At 34.1% G+C, this 18,839-nt stretch overlaps 3 protein-coding genes across 4 annotated transcripts; 1 reads left to right on the top strand and 2 right to left on the bottom strand.

The window, feature by feature from the left end:
* Window positions 1-676: 676 nt before the first annotated feature.
* On the bottom strand, window positions 677-4,425 carry LOC105207576 (transmembrane protein 120 homolog). The gene is made up of 6 exons (XM_011177115.2): window positions 4,357-4,425; window positions 3,235-3,353; window positions 2,884-3,042; window positions 2,719-2,811; window positions 2,337-2,554; window positions 677-2,201 (listed from the first exon to the last, which is right to left on the bottom strand). The coding sequence occupies exons 1-6, from the start codon at window positions 4,423-4,425 to the stop codon at window positions 1,792-1,794; spliced, it is 1,068 nt and encodes a 355-aa protein (XP_011175417.1). The 3' UTR covers window positions 677-1,791.
* A 163-nt stretch (window positions 4,426-4,588) lies between these two features.
* Window positions 4,589-11,114, top strand: LOC105207575 (cytochrome P450 315a1, mitochondrial). Of its 2 annotated transcripts, none has more exons than XM_039457317.1 (9): window positions 4,589-5,434; window positions 5,564-5,944; window positions 6,038-6,549; window positions 8,489-9,059; window positions 9,357-9,547; window positions 9,758-10,095; window positions 10,308-10,532; window positions 10,608-10,826; window positions 10,891-11,114. In XM_039457317.1, the coding sequence occupies exons 4-9, from the start codon at window positions 8,542-8,544 to the stop codon at window positions 11,005-11,007; spliced, it is 1,608 nt and encodes a 535-aa protein (XP_039313251.1). In that variant the 5' UTR covers window positions 4,589-5,434; window positions 5,564-5,944; window positions 6,038-6,549; window positions 8,489-8,541; the 3' UTR covers window positions 11,008-11,114. The 2 variants fall into 2 exon arrangements, with proteins under 2 accessions (XP_039313251.1, XP_039313250.1); XM_039457316.1 differs by having other exon boundaries at window positions 5,564-5,952.
* A 698-nt stretch (window positions 11,115-11,812) lies between these two features.
* Window positions 11,813-17,731, bottom strand: LOC105207574 (armadillo repeat-containing protein 5). The gene is made up of 7 exons (XM_011177113.3): window positions 17,605-17,731; window positions 17,015-17,526; window positions 15,475-15,695; window positions 14,612-15,331; window positions 14,311-14,492; window positions 13,915-14,182; window positions 11,813-13,797 (listed from the first exon to the last, which is right to left on the bottom strand). Exons 2-7 carry the CDS (start codon window positions 17,327-17,329, stop codon window positions 12,870-12,872), a joined length of 2,634 nt encoding a protein of 877 aa, XP_011175415.1. The 5' UTR covers window positions 17,330-17,526; window positions 17,605-17,731; the 3' UTR covers window positions 11,813-12,869.
* Window positions 17,732-18,839: the final 1,108 nt, after the last annotated feature.

Here is an 18,839-nt window from a genome sequence, read left to right as displayed (position 1 = left end):
ATGCTATTCTGTCACAATTTTATCATCTTTTACACACATTTTCAGATTAAAGTAAAAATAGGAATAAAATAAAATCAGTGCTTTGTTGCAATTGTATTTAAATACATTTTTCAATCTGACATTCTTAATAATGGGTCAGAAATTTTTTCAGTTTGAATATAAATTACTTTTACTGGAAATGTATTGTAAATATATTATATTGGCAAGAATTTGCAATTAAGTTTTCTCTAAAAAATTATATTTTGCGAATTTGTATTAAAAAAATACAATACATAAAATAAATCTCTAATATATTTTGTGTCCGGACAATTATTAATAATGTAAATCACGAGGTGATTATTAATTTTAATAAAATGTTTATATATATATATATATATATATATATATATATGTATATATAAACATTTTATTAAAGTTAATAATATATATATATATATATATATATATGTATGTATGTATGTATGTATATTTTACATACACAATTTGTGCATGTTTTATATTATCTCATTTTGTTATAAATTACGCATATAGTAAAATATACAATCGCAAAGTTCGACACGTGTTTTCGCGCTTATGTGCGATATGGACGGAACAAAAGTGTGAAAAGAAACAAAAACTCGTAAAAAAAAATTAATCGAATTAGTGGCTCGATACGTAAGTAATTTTCAACTACAAATTCTCGTTGCAGGATTAGGCGGCTCGGTACGCTTTTATTTACACATTAATAGATACATTTCAATAAATACATTTGGAGCAAAATATGTCGTAATTATATTATACACGATTTATGTTCGGAGTGCACTTTGCGCGAAATCTCTTACGAAATAATATCGCATCTGTGTTTGTATATATGTATATTTATGTATATCGCCTGTAGAATGAATACATAATTAAGATGTGTACGTGTGTATACAAAGTATTTCATCAAATATGAGCATAATTTCAATGTCATTAAATTTTAAGAAACAGTCTGTACTTGGCATGTGTGTGTATCTGTCTGTGTACACATATACATACAAATTACCCGTAAATAGATTAGCTGGCCTTTTATCGAACACGACTTATCTGCGTCGTTTGCGCGTCATATAATCGAACCATATCGGATGTTACTAATTCAAAAATAAATGCATGTTTTATTTGATAATCCGAGCGAGAACCACATGCAGTGTTCCAAAATGGAACGAATCGTAACTATTGTTCGATTAATCTGTAATTGACTTTTTTCTAATCAAAACCATCGAGACATCAAATAATGCTTAAATAACAAGATATTTTTCACAAAAGAGAATAAAACAAAACATAAATAAAAATCAGGTTATAGTATATATTCAATCAATTTCAAATAGATTTGAATAATTCCTACCTGAGATTTTTTTTTAATTTCGAAAAATAAAAGATACTTTCTATGATATTTCCTTCTATAAAAAAACTACTTCAAATTCGTTGAGAAGCCTATTATTGAAATTAGGCAAGTTTATTTCAGGACGGTCGAAGAGTACAAAGAATATTTTCGAAAACACTTGACAATGGACTTTATCCAAGAGTAAAGTAAATAAAAAGTACACAGAAACTTTTCCATTCGTGATCAAAGTCACTCACGTCGTGCATGTATATGTATACATGCGTGTGATGCCTTTGCTCAATGCAACAAAGTACTGTTCGTTATTATTTTAGAGCCAGCACCAATAGCGTTTATAGCGTAGTCATTTTGTTTCTAGTAACAATTCTTCCCAGATTTATGTTCCTTGTGAGTCAAGCTTTTCATCAGTCGGAAGTACTCAAGTTCTTCCCTCACTCACTCTTTTCATCCTTATTGTCCGGGTTATTACGCATCCTTCCCTCTTTCCTGCGATCGGGCTTAGACGCGAACAAATGATCCTTGATACGTTCCTTGACGAGTTTCTGCGGGATCACCATGATGGTAGTAGTGGTGTTACCCAAAAATAGTACGAGGAACATGGCGCTGAGAACTGATACGTGCCATGTCGCATCCGGATGGTACGCTAGTTCGTAAAGCGTATAAGCGTTATATAGCTGAAATAAGTAACCGGCGAAGAGGAACGGCAGCAGAAACGAGAGACCGCGCCACATCCATGAATGGAATCCTTCGATGGTGATGTCCATATTGTCTCTCTCGCCTAGCGCTTTTAACCGGTACAAAACGCCACGTTGGTATCTAAATTGCAAGTACTGTACTACACCTGAAAAACAAATGTTAATTGGAAATTTAGCAGGCAGTAATTTGAAAATAAGTGTTCCAAATAACAGTAGAATTCTAAATAAGAGTGATTTATCTATTATATTTCTTGACATTTGTCTAAAAATTATACACTTACTGATATACACGTTGAACCACATGAATTGGGTACGAAATTGATACCATGGTCCTGTGTTTGGCCAGACCAGTAGAACAGCGGCTACCACTGTCGAGAGAAAATGATGAAATCTCCACCAGCCTTTAATTCTTGATCCATTCACTTTGAGTATACTTTCTCTTATCGTTAACGTGCAATAGTACCAAACGAGAAGAAACATAAAACTAAGTTCTAAGGTTCTGAAATGTAAAAAAAAACACAGTAAAGATTATAAAAATACATACAAATTTCATATATAAAAAATATTAGTAATAAATTTAGTAATAGAATTTAATAAAAATTTAATAAATGTTTTAGAAAATGCAGTAATAATTATAAACAAATTAAATGGACAGTATCTCACCTTACATTGGTAAATAGATTTAATACAGATAGTACAAATCCAATTACCGACAGTACTAATTTGAATTTCTCATATTCATCTTTGTATTTGAATCTAAAAGCAAACAATTATCATAAAACCACTCCAGATACAAAAGTGTCAATTTGAATCTTTATAGTGACATACTTGTCATTTTTATTTAATATAGAGACATTGACACTGCCCAGGATAATTTGTAAGTAAGTGCCGTTTGACTTAGGTAATGTTTGTTCAATCTCTTGGAGCTGCTGTTCTCTTCTTATTATAGATTTTTTTAATTCTTCTCGTGTCTCTCTTGCGCTCGGCCTGGAAATAAATAAAAATCATACAGATTATCATCTGTAATACTTTAAATAGTTTAAATAATAATTACAGATATTTCAAGTATTCGTATTAATATTTTAAACAAAAACATTAATTTGCTTTATTAACATAATTAAATTCTTGAAAGTTATCATTTATTTTATTTAAAAAAAAACATGCAAGCTTTAAACTTACTGTTTTAAGGATTTCCTTATTATACCCATCCGGTATTTTTGATGAGAGATCCCTTTTATACATTTCGCTTGCAGTTCACTAATTTCTTCTAACTTCATAACATACTCCCTATTTAGTGCCTGCAAGTAAATAAAATATCTTTTTAAAACACAACAATTAGTATCTTCCAATATCTTGATTATCAGTTAATAAGTGATGATCACTGATTGCAAACATGATTTATAACTATTTGATAATGATCATTTTCTTATTCTCACTATTCCTAACATATATTACATTATGTATCTATTTACATTTATATTCATGTAATTTATATATTTTATTTTGTAGATATAAAAATAGTGCTTTTTTTAAGCTCCACTAATGAACTCAATAAACAGAAATGGATTTAAATGGATTGAAAATTTGTAATCCATTTTAATTCATTCAAATACATTTTGGATTAAAAATAAAAATTACATCATTTCAATCCTGTCATAGATTTAAAAATGGATTGTGTAACCCATGAAAATTTCTTTTAGATTGAAAAAATAGAAATCACTATTTTAATCTCGTTTCATAAATTAAAATGGATTACTTGACCCACACAACTTTTTTTTTTTAATTGAAAGAATAGAAATCCTATTGTTTTAATTCCACTTCATGGATTCAAGGAATTCTTAAACTGGATTAAAATAAATAAAAAATTAAGAATTTGAATTTGACAATAACCATGCACATAAATCCATTTCTCTCTACCTTAATCCATTTTTGTTTGATGAGAGTGCATAAGTTAATGAGAAATCAGGAAAATAAATACAAAGAAGTGCGCTATAATTTTTGCGGTAGTTATTAAAATTCTGCAGTATCATTTGCGGCTATTACAATAACTGCATCGTTAATCAATGCGGTAATTAATACTAAAACATACAAGCGCTAGGTCGCTCGCGTGATCGATTTATCGCCAAGGTCACGCGAATAAGTGACGTGACGTTCGCGAAATTATTGAACCACGAAACTTTTTTCTTTCCTCTCTTTTCCGTCGTTCAGGTCAAAATGATCCGCGGATCGCGATACGATCTCGCGAACATGACTCAAGGGAACCTAACCTCGCAGCCCCGCGATAGGAGTCAGAATGCTCACCTCGAGTTCCTTGTAGTCCTGTGCCAGATCGTTCCAATCCTTGAGACACGTCTCCGCGTCGAAGTCCATCGTGTCGGAGGAGATGAAGGAATTGGGAGAAATTCAGTCTCGGAGTAGAGACGACGTCTGTCAGGATCGTAGGACGCAAAGGAGACCTATGGTGATTGGGTGATCTGTGGCCTATGGTGACCACAGGTGGGATGGGATCGTCCGATCTCGATCCTCTCTCTTCCTCGTCAGCGGTCTCACTCGTACTTTCGGCACCCAGGACACGCGACGAACGCGCATCAAAGAAAGAGAAAGAGACGAGGATGGAAAATAGAAAAAGTGTAGGTAGGACGACGTTGCGAGGTGCAGAACGGTGCAGCTCTGCGAACCAGGTGCGCGACGTCGTTTCTCGACCGCCTACGAACGGCGGAATGATCGTCGGGAACCTCGGGGCGAAGACGAGAAGGCGAACTGACGCCTGACGCCGATGTCAGACGAATAGATCGATCGATGTTGCTAGTCACTGATAACGCCGCGATAACGCACCGGTTGCCGAGAGCGGCGCGTCCAAAGGTACCGCTGGTACCGCGCGCCAACGAACGCGCCGCGCGAGAATTATTTGGATCGTCGAATCGAACCACTGCCATCTCGCGCCCGCCGCGGCGATATCGATACTCTGATCGAGACGGGAGATATCGATACTCCGCAAACTTCGTGCATTTCGAATCGCGAAAAGACCAACGGTTTCTGAAGAAGAGCGTGGAGGAAATCAAGGACAATGAAGGGGTCGAGGGATTGCACAAAAAGTATTTTCGTCTTCAATAAATAATACGCAGCTGTAATGTGTATCACGTGTTTGATGTACAAAAAAATTTGCCAACGCGATTGTTATTGATGGGAGACAAACAGGTCTGGTCGTCACGCCGACCGTCTGTCGTGCGTCGATCCACTCTTTTTTACCCGCAATTCTTCGCTATTTTCGTTTTAATTTGCATTTATTGAATTTATATAAAATTGTCCGAAGGTTCGAAGGAGGAAAATGAAAAGACAAAACAAATTATGGAAAGAAAGCCTCTTGTCGCTTAAAAAGGTAAAATGACTTTTAATTAACCTATAGCTAAATCTTTCAACAAACAAAACATTAGAATCGCTTGAAATAACAGAGCCCGACGTTTATCGCGGATCAAAACATGACTCTTGTCTCCTGCTTATTTTGTAGAGATGAAATGGACGAGGACGAAGAGGAAGGAGGAGGAGGAAGAAAGAGGAAAGCGGGACCAGCGCCACTTTTTTTTATCAGATATATCAGACGCATCCGAAATCTCGGGGGTCTTCAGGAACCCAGGCGCGATCCATAAAACTTCATGGCAGCCGATTCACTTTGAATAAACTTAGCATATCTTGGGATGTAATCGACGTATGTTTCCCTCTCGGACGGAGCCATACGTCTCAGCTGTTTTGACATTCAGATGTCTGCGTCTTATATATAGGCGCCTGCCGGGCGATTTGAAATTTCTCGGAGAGAAGAATTCTCTTTTTTTTCTTTTTCCTTCATGTCGAAGATGAAACACTTTACAGGCTCAGTTGCTTTCAAGAGAACGTAAGAAAGTAATTTCTCTACAAAAAAGTTGCTCTTGCGAATATCATGGAATTAATTAGATCGCTATTAATAATAATCGATCGCCTTATATAGAAACCCGGGAAGCAGGATTCGATCGTGCTTCTAATTCAAGACGAGAAGGATAGAACAGCGGCGCAGATCCAGATAACGGTATACTCGATCTCCTGCTGCAAGCCCATCGCGAATCCCAATCGCATGGAAGGCAGAAAATCTTCTCAATCGGCTCGAAACTACGTTCCGCACCGCTTGCGGTCGGCTCCGCTTCCGGTTGGTGTCGGTTCGCCAACGATCGGCAACCAGGAGTTGCCGCATGCGCGGTAGGAAGGTTCAGGATGCTCGCCAGGCGAGTTCGACAGTTTGATCCCGGAGAATCGAGCATAGTTTATTAGACCGGCACGTACGTGAGGACGGGGAGCATCTGGACACTGGATGTAACGAAGAAGAGAGAGAGAGAGAAAAGGAAAAAGGAAACACAGAAGAGCGAATCTCAGTTTTCAAATACAACATTCTACGATGAAGTGACATTACGATATAATATAACGACATAAGAAGAGGAGCTAATTAGAATCAAAACACAAATATTGGTATGTATACATTCATAATATTATGATATTAAAGTTAGAGACTGTTGAAGTTTTCTTAACGATCTTTTTGAAATACCAACCGGTTCGAACCATTTTGTTCTTTTTTTACCGGCGCGCCTAAATTTAGCTCGAGAATTCCTGCTTATTATGATTTATGTTATTAAATCTAATTAAATAAACCGACATGAATTGAATGTATTGCGATGGAAGAAAGATCGATTGCAAATCGATTGGAATCATAGTATAATTAACGACAAATTTAATCACATTTAAAATGAGAACTGTTAAATTGAAATTACATGAATAAAAATTACATAAATTAAATTATATGAATATTTGAGAAACGTTGGATAAAAGTGTAGCATCATCGTTAAGGGCCGTTCAATAGCGTAATTGTATAGTCGTAAATGATTGTAAGCAATTGTATGTTTACTTTTACCAATACTAATTAGCTTTAATCTTAGTTCTTTTTTAATCTTCCTTCGGTTTTATAAACAAGAAAACCCGAGATTAAAGTTAATTTATGTTAGTAGAAATGGACAAATAACTGCGTTTTACAATACTTTTCTATCACTTACAGTTACGTTTACACTATTGTGAAATGGCCTTAACGATGTGCTTTGAGATTAGATCCGCCGACGTAATCACTTTTGAAAGAGTTCTATTTCTTTTTGAGAATTGTTATTATATACATGTATATTACTTTGTTAAAACAGTTTTACAGACGGCTTTATATTTGCAAATACATGTAAAGATACGATTTGTTTAGATGATAAAAAATAAGTATTAAATTGGCTGTTCCATTTACTTCGATATTATTAACTTAATATATAAACTTAATTTTATTTAATTAGCAAGAAAAATAATTCTGAAAACTGTTTTTAAACTAATCGATTCTTTATCCTTTGAACAAAAAATTGTTTTTCTTTTCTATATTGAATTAAATAAAAAACATAATGTAATAATTAATATACATACATATAAGATCGTGAAATGTATAACACAATTGAAATCAAAAAAGGCCAACAAGCAAATTTTGATGCTTAAATAATAATTTCTTAGGTGACTTTCAAATTCTTCAAACAACGCGTATTTGTTGTTTTACAGTTTTCTAAAATAAGAGAATCTTATAAATACTTAATAAATACTGTTAATATGAGTATTATTAAATTAATTATCAATTTAATGATGTGATATTACTTTTCTGATTTAATTTAAGAGCTGATGAAGATGTGGTGCACAGTTCGATGAATTAGAACATATAAATTAATCTATGAAATTATTTTTTGAGCACTAAGATCCGTTATGATCGTTATTGGTCTTTTCTTGATTTTAAATGTGTAATAAAATAAGCATATCTGTTTCAATGAAATCTTATTATTTACATTAAGTATCAGATAAAAACTATTTCGTAATTGAAACTATATTTCACGGGTGTTAATTATCTCAACTTTATATTTCTCTTAATTGATTTTGAAATTAAAATCAAACGTGCGTGCACGTAATAACGTTTCACTTATGCCGTCTTGTTTTCTTAACTGCGTTTTTTATCTCCCGATGATGCCACGCCTCTCATACGTAATGAGTTATATTAGGGACAGCGTGAAAGAGGAAGAAAATATTGGCCGGATATCCAATTGAACCAAGATTACAAGATGTTTTTCGAATCAGAGGATTCGACGTTTAAACGAGCTAAAGAGCAGTACTGCAATTTACATATATATATTTCAAAACAATAGAATTACCTGGAGGTACATTAAACCAATGTTTTTTTTTCGTTCGCTTCTCTTTTTATAAAATTGTCCTCGTTTTGCATACATTATCCGTCTTGTAATAATTTTGTCGACGTGACAAAAAAAATCGCTGAATAATCGCGAAGCGCTGAATCGGTACGGCGTATCAGATTCGATACGATCACGCTCTGATTTCTCGTTGACAGCGAAGCTGCACGTACTCGTCTCTTGGGCCTGTATATTCGGTGTCGCCGGAGAGATGCACACTACACGAAGAGTATTACGAAGATTCGCGAGGTTGATGAACCTTCACGATGACTTCAACATCTTGCTCGTCAAGCATAGAATGCTTAGATCCGATTCACGGTCTTTTATACCGAACGAAAATGATGCTGCTGTTCCTTCTTCGAGGAACATTGCCGGCCAAGGCTTGGCAAGGAACTTCATGTTATCACAAACGTTCGTGCGAGATTTCAGTACTCTGACGGGAAAGGAACCGCCCGAACCTCGTAGTCTCCCTGTATTCGGCACGATGTTGGACCTGATATTGGCCGGTGGCGCGAAAAAGCTACACGAATATGTGGATAAGAGACACCGAGAACTCGGACCGGTCTACAGAGAACAGATTGGACCGGTGCGAGCCGTTTTCGTTAATTCGGCTGCCGAATATCGTAAGATATTACTTGATCTTGCTGGTCCCATGCCGCGGAACTTCTTGCCGGAATCCTGGCAACTGTATAATGAGATTCGAGGACAAAACCGAGGTCTGCTCTTCATGTACGTATGATGTTCTCCCATCAGTATGTTATCCTTCTGAAAAAGTTTCAATAGAATTAGATATTAACGTTGAAGTTGCACACAATTAAGAGATAATGTATCCGGAAAGTTTACCTTTTAAAACTCTTTTGCAGAATAAAAAATTTTTATTTTTTTTTTTATAATCAAAAAGATATTGTTCGTCTGAGTTCTGTTTCTCTCAGCGAAAATTATTCAACTTATCGTGAAATGATTTAAAAAGATAATGAAAGAATGAAGTAACGAAAGGTAATGGAATACGTTGCGCTGTTGAGATAGGGACGGGGAAGAGTGGTTGCATCATCGTCGAATTCTCAATAACGTGATGATCAAGCCTGATCCAATGGAATTTTTATGCACACCATGTCAGGAAAGCGCCAAGAATTTGACAGAGAAATGGAAGGCATATAGTCAAATCGGATGTACAATACCAAAGTTAGAACATCATTTATATCAGTGGTCTATCGAGGGTAAACTTTGAAAATCATTCTTAGCAGCAATTACTTTCAATTATTATTCTGTTAAATAACATTATATTATTATAGTAAAATGAGTAACATTATATTGAATAACGTTATATAATTAATGATTACATTCACGTATTTGTCGACTGCGTAAAATTATTTTTAATAATTTTTTGCTTAACAATATATCACTGATCGATAGTATTCCTTTTATAGTGATGCTGGCGGTTATGATAGGTTCACGATGGCGGGATTGCAAGCCGCAACTACGTTCTGAGATAGATTACGTGGCAATGATGGTACATCAGATTTTCGAATATTCCGCAACTCTCACAATTATACCGCCTAAATTGGCGATGAAGTTTAAATTGCCGATATGGACTAAGTTCGTTAAAATTGTCGATACGGTGCTGGAAAGAGTACACAATTTGGTGCCAAAAATGATCCAGTTGTCAAATGGCGACGGACTTTTGCAGATGATTACGAATTACGGTATTTGCGATGATATGGCCGGCAGAATAATTACCGATTTCATCATAGCTGCGGGCGACACAGTACGTTTTATTTATTACCAGACATAACAAAATAAAATGATAATTTGACATTTGCAACTTAAATTTTCTCAACTAAAAGTTATGTTGATTGAGAAAAAGTCTTAAATTTAAATCAATCAATTTTGTAATCGATGGAGTTTCATATTCAATTAATAATTAAAATATACAACGTTCTGCATAGCAAAATTGTAATTATGCGATCACTTATTTAGACATCGGTTGCCATGCAATGGATGTTGCTACTGCTTAGTGGTCGTCCCGAACTACAAGATCAATTATTTCATGACATCAAAAACTTGTCAGCAAAGGAAATTCTGGAACATAAACTGTTGAGGAATGTTAGGAAAGAAACTCTCAGGCTTTATCCTGTTGCACCATTCCTTGTGAGATATTTGCCGACGGATGCCATAATTGGCGGTTATTTAGTGCCGAAAGGGGTAAAAAATGTGCATTCATTCACTTTGCCGAGCTGCTTGATAAGATAACGAATTAGAAGAGATTATTTTTTTCAGGAGTTAATTGTCATGTCGCTTTACTCGAGCAGCCGCGATGAGAAGAATTTTCCACGGCCTAACGAATTCTGGCCAGAAAGGTGGATGAAAACGAAGGAATCTTTACCGCATTATCAGGAAGTAAACGATGCACGTGCCAGTTTACCATTCGCGACAGGCTTGAGAAACTGCGTCGGTCGCAAACTCGCGATAACACAAATGTCTCTTACGTTGGCGGAGGTAAGTCATTAATCGTTTAATTAATTTTAATTCTTAACTAGAGTCGTGTATTGTTTCTTTATAGCTCATTAAAAACTTCAAGATCGAGTGTGAAAATCGGGATAGCATTGAAATGATTTTGCATTTGGTCTCTGTGCCATCAAAGCCAATCAAATTGAAGCTGACTGATAGAGAAATATGACGAGAATGTTAAATGATAATTACAGATATTAGGAAACAATTAAAGACAATTTTATTAATGACGCGATGCAAGAAATGAAATTCGCTGTATAGATAATTCATTATATTTGTTAATTGTATATATGGACACGTATGATACACAGTGTTTCAAAGGTAGAATATTTCATATATATGGCATTGATGTATTTCTTATTAAAAGATAAATATCTTTCGTTTAGTAAAATTTCTGAAAATGCATTGTTATCAATGTCTTATTTCTTTTAATAAATTAGTACAGTGCCTTTGTTATTTTTTGTTATTCTTTATATAAAAATTTTAAATGTTTTAAATTAATATTAATTTAGTTGACTAATATTTATTTATTTATAATAAAACTTTTAAAGATATTTTAAGTAGAATTGGAGCCAAAAATATATTTCGTTATAAAGAAATTTATTTTCATCAACTCGAAACTTTATTGAAATAGTTTTTATTATAAAAAATGAAATACTTGTTTTAATTAAAAAAAATTATAAATAAACTTATAGCAAGATTATTAACACAATTTTATAAAATTCTAAGAAGAATCAAGAAGTAGTAAATATATTTTATATTAGTATATTTAAAAAAGAGATTTCGAAAACAATGCATTTCTAGATATAAAAAAAAGCTAAAGAAAAGATGCTTATTTTGATGAAAAATGATTTGTATATTACTTGTGAGACACCCATATATATATATATATGCATCTAGAAAAGCGAATAAGATAATGTGTTTTGATGATTTTTTTTTCACTATTCTACTACTGCAATTCCTTAAAACAGTAATTTCTCAAAATTGAATATATATTTCATAGTTTTTTACAATTTTAAACCAAAATATAGGGGCTGAAAATAGACTTCGCAGACACTCTGTATAATATGATATTTTCGAGACATTTCATGAACAAAATTTATTGTATATTTTTAAATATGAAAACATCAATACAGGAAGATAATGATTTTGTAAGTATTTGTATGTTATGTACAAATATTTAGAATATTCTTAGAATATTTTAGGATATGTACAGAATTAATATTTTATATAACAAAAAATGAGACGAGTATTTTAATTAAAAAACTCGTCTATATTTAACAATTAGCATATATACATGGTGTCTCTGAAGATGATTTCTATTAATATAGCATCAAAAAATGCATATCTAATAACGTCGAGATGTATATATATCTTTAAAAAACTGTGAAATGCATCAATATCTAATATTAATAATGTTATTTATAAACTCTCTCTTTGATAAGTTTCGCGGGTATCATAAGTATGGCTCAATGTTTATGTCTGCATATGGTTACATAATTCAATCATCTTTTTTTGCTGTTTTTGAACTTTTTTAATAAATTTTTTATAAATAATTTATACAAATATATTTAAAAATTAAGAAAATTTACATGAAATTTTATCATAGTTGTGAGTAATATTGTTACTGTAAATACATATAAGATGAAACAATTACAAGTTTAATTTTGCATAGGAGAAAATGGTAGTATATTGCAAACTTGTTATAACCTTTGTTTGATTATGTTAGAATATTTTTATTCTATTTTACCTATCCTATTACCTCTATTAAAAATCTTGAAAGTTTTTAAATCTTTCAGAGACACCTTGTATAATTATCAATTAATCTCGCATAACAATGCACAAAGCTCATTTAAAGAATTCTTATTTAAAAAGATTTTGAAGAACAGAGTAAACACATAAATTAATGATAAAAAAGTTTACTCTATTTCTATCTTAGAATTCATTTTCTTTAAAGATTTATTGTAGAGATCGAAATATTCTTTATTCTCGTCACCATTGCACTGGTTTGAACTCTATTGTCTAATATCATTAACATTGGCACAACACGTCCATGATTATGTCCCTGATCTCGCATAGGAACTCGTTGAAGGCATTAGCAGTAGAGAACTCACGGAACGTCCGCATTGTTTCACTCCACGACATTTTCGTGATCAGTAAACTCTTGACGCAATAAGATCTAAACTCGTGGCAGGAATGATTCTTGGCCCAGCGCCAGGCTCGATAGAAGTTTTCGTGATTGAGCTTGTTTATGGAGTTCTCTGTCAATATGTTTATCAGGTCCGGCATGAGGAAATAATCGGCCAATAGCACAGCATCCAATAGCGACTCGATGCTTCGATTCTCAAATTTGACTCCGTTTGTCGCTAGTATCAGGGTCTTCAAGCCGTTCCGTGACGTGTCCTTCAATCGTACTCGTCTCTTATTTGCCTCACTAAAGTTACCCTCAAGCATAGCGGAGAAGACGGGTGAACGCTGGCACAATACTTGCTTGCAAGCCTTAATAGTCGCGCCGTCATCCAATTCGAATATTACCGTCGACGATACAGATGATTTCATACGATTTGTCGCACTAGCGTTCGTCGCTGTTTCAACAATCGAATAATCATCCGATGGATGAATTTCGAGTGTCTTCGCCAATTTACAAATAGACCAAATCGCCTGTTTGTGTAACTTGTGTGATGAATCCGCCAATAGGCGAAATATCAGCTCTAGTCCGCCGTACTTCTTCAGCAAGCATTTGAGCGTATCCCGTGTCTTAATGAGAAGTGGTATCGATACCGCAGTCAACAACTTACATTCTTCTTCGCCGCGCAGTAATATAAACGATAGCTGCCCGGTAGCACCGCCAGTTTCCGCCACTGTGCGCAAATATTGCATGCACTCTTCTGCTTCCGGCAGAGTTTGCATCTCAAATACTAATCCTTGCTTTAGCAGAGGCATGAAATACACTGCATTCCTAAGTAAAGTGGAGGAGAAGAAATATAAATGTGATGCGAATAAAATCTTTCTAAAATAACAAAATGCAAAAGAAAAAATTGTACAAACATAAAATTCATAATTTAAGAAATCTTACCCCATGATTCTTATCAATATTTTAACTGCATGGCTTTTTAGGGGATTTTGCTTTTTTGCGTATTTTATGTAATCCATCAGCGATTTGATGGTCATTGATTCAGCCAGTTTGTCTACAGGTTTAAGAGAGAGACTCAGTTTATTCAGTAACGATATCGTATAATATTCACAAGCATTTGTATCCGAAGGCGTCTCAGAGTTCAGAGAAGAAGAATCAGAATCAATGGTCGTTAGCGATTTGTAGCTCTTAGGGGAACCAGCTTCTTTCTCTACAATAATAGATCGAAGCATTAATTTAAACAAATAATTTAAATCTAAATTTACTTTGTCTTACATCAGATCATATGTAACAAAATAAAACCAATTATGTATTGATAAAATATTAATAAAGATGTACCTTCATCATTATCGCATTCCATATCGCTGTAGACCGGACTGTAAACGTCATCTTTGAGATCATCCATTTCTGAATTTAACTCAAAATAAGGTGGCCTAGTTGGTGTGCTAGGTGGCGATGAGGAGGAGGCACTTGTAACGCTCCTCGGACTCCAATCATCGCGGTAAAAATCCATACTGTATCTGCAAGAGTGAATCAAATGTAATCCAATCCTGATATGAAAAATCAATTGCAGTATTTACATATTTTAAATCAAGATCCCAATATCACACGTGAATATATATAATGTAATCTGTTTCACCTCGAAGTTGGATACTTGGAAGGCCTTTTGCAACAATCATCAATCAGATAATCGCTAGAACGTTTTCTTGATATGTTGCTCCTTTCGCTGTTCTTAGTTACAATTTCTGTCAGTTTCACTACTAAGACCTTCACTATACCATGTCTCGTTAGAATGTCGAGGCCGTCTTCATCATGGATAAAATGTGAGAGAGCTTCTAACAATCTAAGATGATGATGTTTGTATTCGGGTTTGCTCAACAATACCACGAGAACCTGCAACCCATCGCCCTGTTTAATCCTATCTCGATTTACCGATTCTCGACAAAACAAACATAGACTAAATAGCATCTCCTTGCACAGATGGCTGGAGCTAGTGTCCGCCATGTTTATCAGGGTTATAAGCTCCTCGACTGTGCCAGAAATACCCAGATTCAATCGACATTCTGCTATCTGGCAGAGAGTGTAGAGGCATTTGACAGCAATCTTATTGTTGCTGCAGCATCGCATAAGGCATTTATAGCCCCTCATGTTCTTGTTGATGTGCATCTGTTCGCCGCATCGCGGGTCTAAAGTATCGAGAAATATACACATGGCCTTCAAGCATGCATCCACAAGTTTGCTGTATTTAGCATCTACATTAGATTTCTCTTCGGCCATAACGAATAATTGAGTAATTAGCTTGACAATCTCCAATTTCATCATCGTCTCTCTAATATTTTTGTAAACATTCCAGATGTTTCTGTAAATATAATTAAAAGATAATTAGCATGTAATTAGAGAAGATATTCATAATTGTAATATAAAATGTTAATGAAATTTATAATGAAATAAATACAGAGTAAAAAAGAAGTTACGCTTATGGAATCAGCGATAATGTCATACCTTACAGCTCTAATAGCCATGCAATAAGTATCTACATTGGTTTTTGATGTTAGGAGTGCCACAAGTGCTTTCATTATCCCAGCATCGCACATTTCTTTGGCATGCCAGCTACATTCGGACAAGTTACTGACGAGCCTGCAAGCACGACAGTGCAGCATGGCATTCTGCTCGAGGTTTTCTATTATGAGCAGTACGTTGAATTCTATCTTGCTGTTTCTCACCTAAAATTTTGCGTTTTATACATATAATAGAAAATATATAATGGGAAAGAAAAAACATTTTATTAAGCTATAAAATGTCTAGATTTTAAAATTATTGAATGTTTTCGATATGTCATAATAAATATTGGTAATTTAATTAATATGATATAAATTAATAAAGTATTGTTTTATTTTTTCCTATCTTCTGTTTTGTCTTTTATCTTAATTTGACTTTTCTTTATTCTGTTTGATGGACAATTCTCTCATTAATATTATTATGGTTAATATATTTCATACATACATACATACATACATACATACATACATATATTATATAAAAACATTAGTATATTACTTTACATTATATTTCACATACAGTTGCTGGTTTGTATAATACAATGCCCTAATATAATATGCCCTTGTCCATATTATGAATCAGTTGAATACTAAAGTGATTCTTCTCTTCCTGTTCTCTTGCACTCATATTTACTGCATGATATACGACCATATTAAAGCAAGAGAAAGCAAATGACAAACAGAGAGGGCACACAATGAGTAACTATAGAATAAGAATGGGAACTGAAAAGAAATCTGTGATTTGTTGTATATATCTCTCCTTTCATTTATTATTTACCCTTTTTTGCTTCTCTAATTATGTTTATTCTGGATGCAAAAAAAATGTACAATTACATAAATCATATACATTAGAATATAGAAAAGGTTTAATACTTTGGACCACTAATTGCTATTATCTCACATAATATGGATATTCCACTGTATTATTATATTAGCAAAGAAACCAAGGAAAATTATTAATTGATAAAATAACTTAATAAGTTATCTATCCCGTAAGTTTTGCATATCTCACTGTATCATACTAGAATTTTCATTATCATAAGCATATAATAATAAAATATATAATGATTATAATCCATTTTAAGATCATTTTAAGTAGATTTAAAATATAAAAATCAATCAAGTCAGTATTTCTTAAGACATCACTTAAAATAAGAATGGTCTACTAATGGTTACCTTTAGCTATCCAAATATCATAATTATTAGTTTATTTACCTAAGTTGCTTCCAATTATATTTTTTGACAATACATAGTATAGTTTGTTAATAACAACAAACCTATTTGTATTTAATACATCTGATTAGAGAATACTGATGTCAAGTGAAAAGAACTTCTATATCAGAGTAGCAATTATTCAATTGTTTCTCTAGGGTGCAAAGTTTTGTCATTGAAATTAATTGAAAAATGTTTTACTTTTTACACCTCTCAGAGAAAAAGTTACATGATTGTTAGGCCCTTGGAAGAAGGGAGAAAAGGAAGCATACCTTCTTCCTGACATCGTCGATCATGCAAGCGTCCGCGAGTATGCTCAGGCTTCTGTCGACGATCCTTTGGTTCTCGCAGCGCAGAAGTTGGATGAGGATGTCGAGGTAGCTGGTCCGCTTGATGAACTCCTTGCAACGCTTCGGATCACTCTTGAGTTGATCGAGGCAGGTGGCGATGCCGCACTGATTACCCGTGCGGAAGTATCTCGTCAGCATCGCCAGCTCGTCCGGCGAAGCTTTTGACAATGACATCGTGGAGTCCTGGTGGCGCGACGCCGACGAGACTCGAGTGGACGTATGCGAGCCGCGCGACATTTCGTCAAAATTGTCGCGATGTCCTATGTACGCGAGAGGGGGAGAAAGCACAACGCGCACATTCCCGTCGTCGTTCTGCGGCACGTATCGTAGGCACCGATCATGTAACTTCGAGCCGAACTCCTCGCCCTCCGCTGCTCTTCGCTCATTCCGATTCCGCAATTATTAACCTTTATCCCACAAAGCGATCGTGCGTCCTTTAAAGAATTTAATTACGCGACATATTAAAAACACTATAAACTTTTCACTCTTTACATTTCCTGCAGAAAAATTACATGATCGCTGCTCCCACTGCTCCAAATGCTCCAACATTCACTGGGCGAAAAGTGAATAATCGTGAAATGGAGCAAATGGAGACAGAAGGATTGTGCAGAATCGTGCGACGAATCTCACAGACTGCACGCTACTGCGCATGCGTGAAGTACGACCACGTGACTCGTTTCTGACAGTCATACGGTATGCAATACTTCGATCAAATTAATTTTTTTTCTTAATTATCTTATAAATTAAAAGTTACATTATTATATATTTGTCCTTTCTTTTTATCCAAGAACACGTTCGTGAAATTTTGCAGTATACAATTAATTTGACTCATCCTGTATATAATTTTTACTTCACAATTAAAACAAAACATTGTAAATAATATTATAATTGTAGACAGCACAATATGTTCGACAATTCATTTAAAATAATGAAAAAAAAAGATGCACAAATTCAGCTAAAAAGAACAGATCTCTTGCGTTAACACTGAAATGTAAGAGGCAAAAAATTTATAGCGCTAGACTATGCACTATTATATATTATAATTATATACTTCTCGGAAAGGGTATAGCTGAATAAGAAGAGTGATTTTGAGCAAATTTTGTGTCAAATTTTATTTCAAAAAACTTCCACAATTTCGAAATCTTTTAATAAATATGATTTTTCATTAATATTTTTTTTCTCCGTTAAATCTAAATTAATCTTTACAAAAAAATTATGGTTATAAAGGGTATTTATATACATATTATATAAACTCTAATCTTTTTGTCGTTCTGTGCTAAAAATTCTGTTTTTAAAAAAATCTAAAATTTTTTAAATCGCATTATCTTTTGATCTAAAATAGTGGCCATTTTTAAACAAAACTTGGCAGAAAATTTTCTTTTATCTAGGTGAATATTTTGCTCTACATAACGATTGATTACGCGCGGGGCTCAAAATTACTCTTCTTATTCGGCTATATCCTTTGTCATTCGCCAATATGAATTTTCGACGTTTTATCATATTCACAATTTATCTGTTATTAGCAATCTGCACGATTCGCGTTTATAATTCGTAGTAATTTTTACTTTTATAATCCGCGGGACAGAAGTAAAAATCGATCTTTTATCGATGGCTCGACGGTACAATCGATCGAGAGTGCGCAATCGAATCGACTTGGCGGGAGTGCGTTTGCGAACGCCACAGGCACATGGTAGGCGTGACTGACGAACCACACCACCCGGCTCGAGCCAATCGCGTTGCATTACGT

Source organism: Solenopsis invicta, chromosome 14 (assembly GCF_016802725.1).
Source record: "Solenopsis invicta isolate M01_SB chromosome 14, UNIL_Sinv_3.0, whole genome shotgun sequence".
In the NCBI taxonomy this organism is placed as follows: domain Eukaryota; kingdom Metazoa; phylum Arthropoda; class Insecta; order Hymenoptera; family Formicidae; genus Solenopsis; species Solenopsis invicta.
This window is presented reverse-complemented; position numbering and strand designations above follow the sequence as displayed.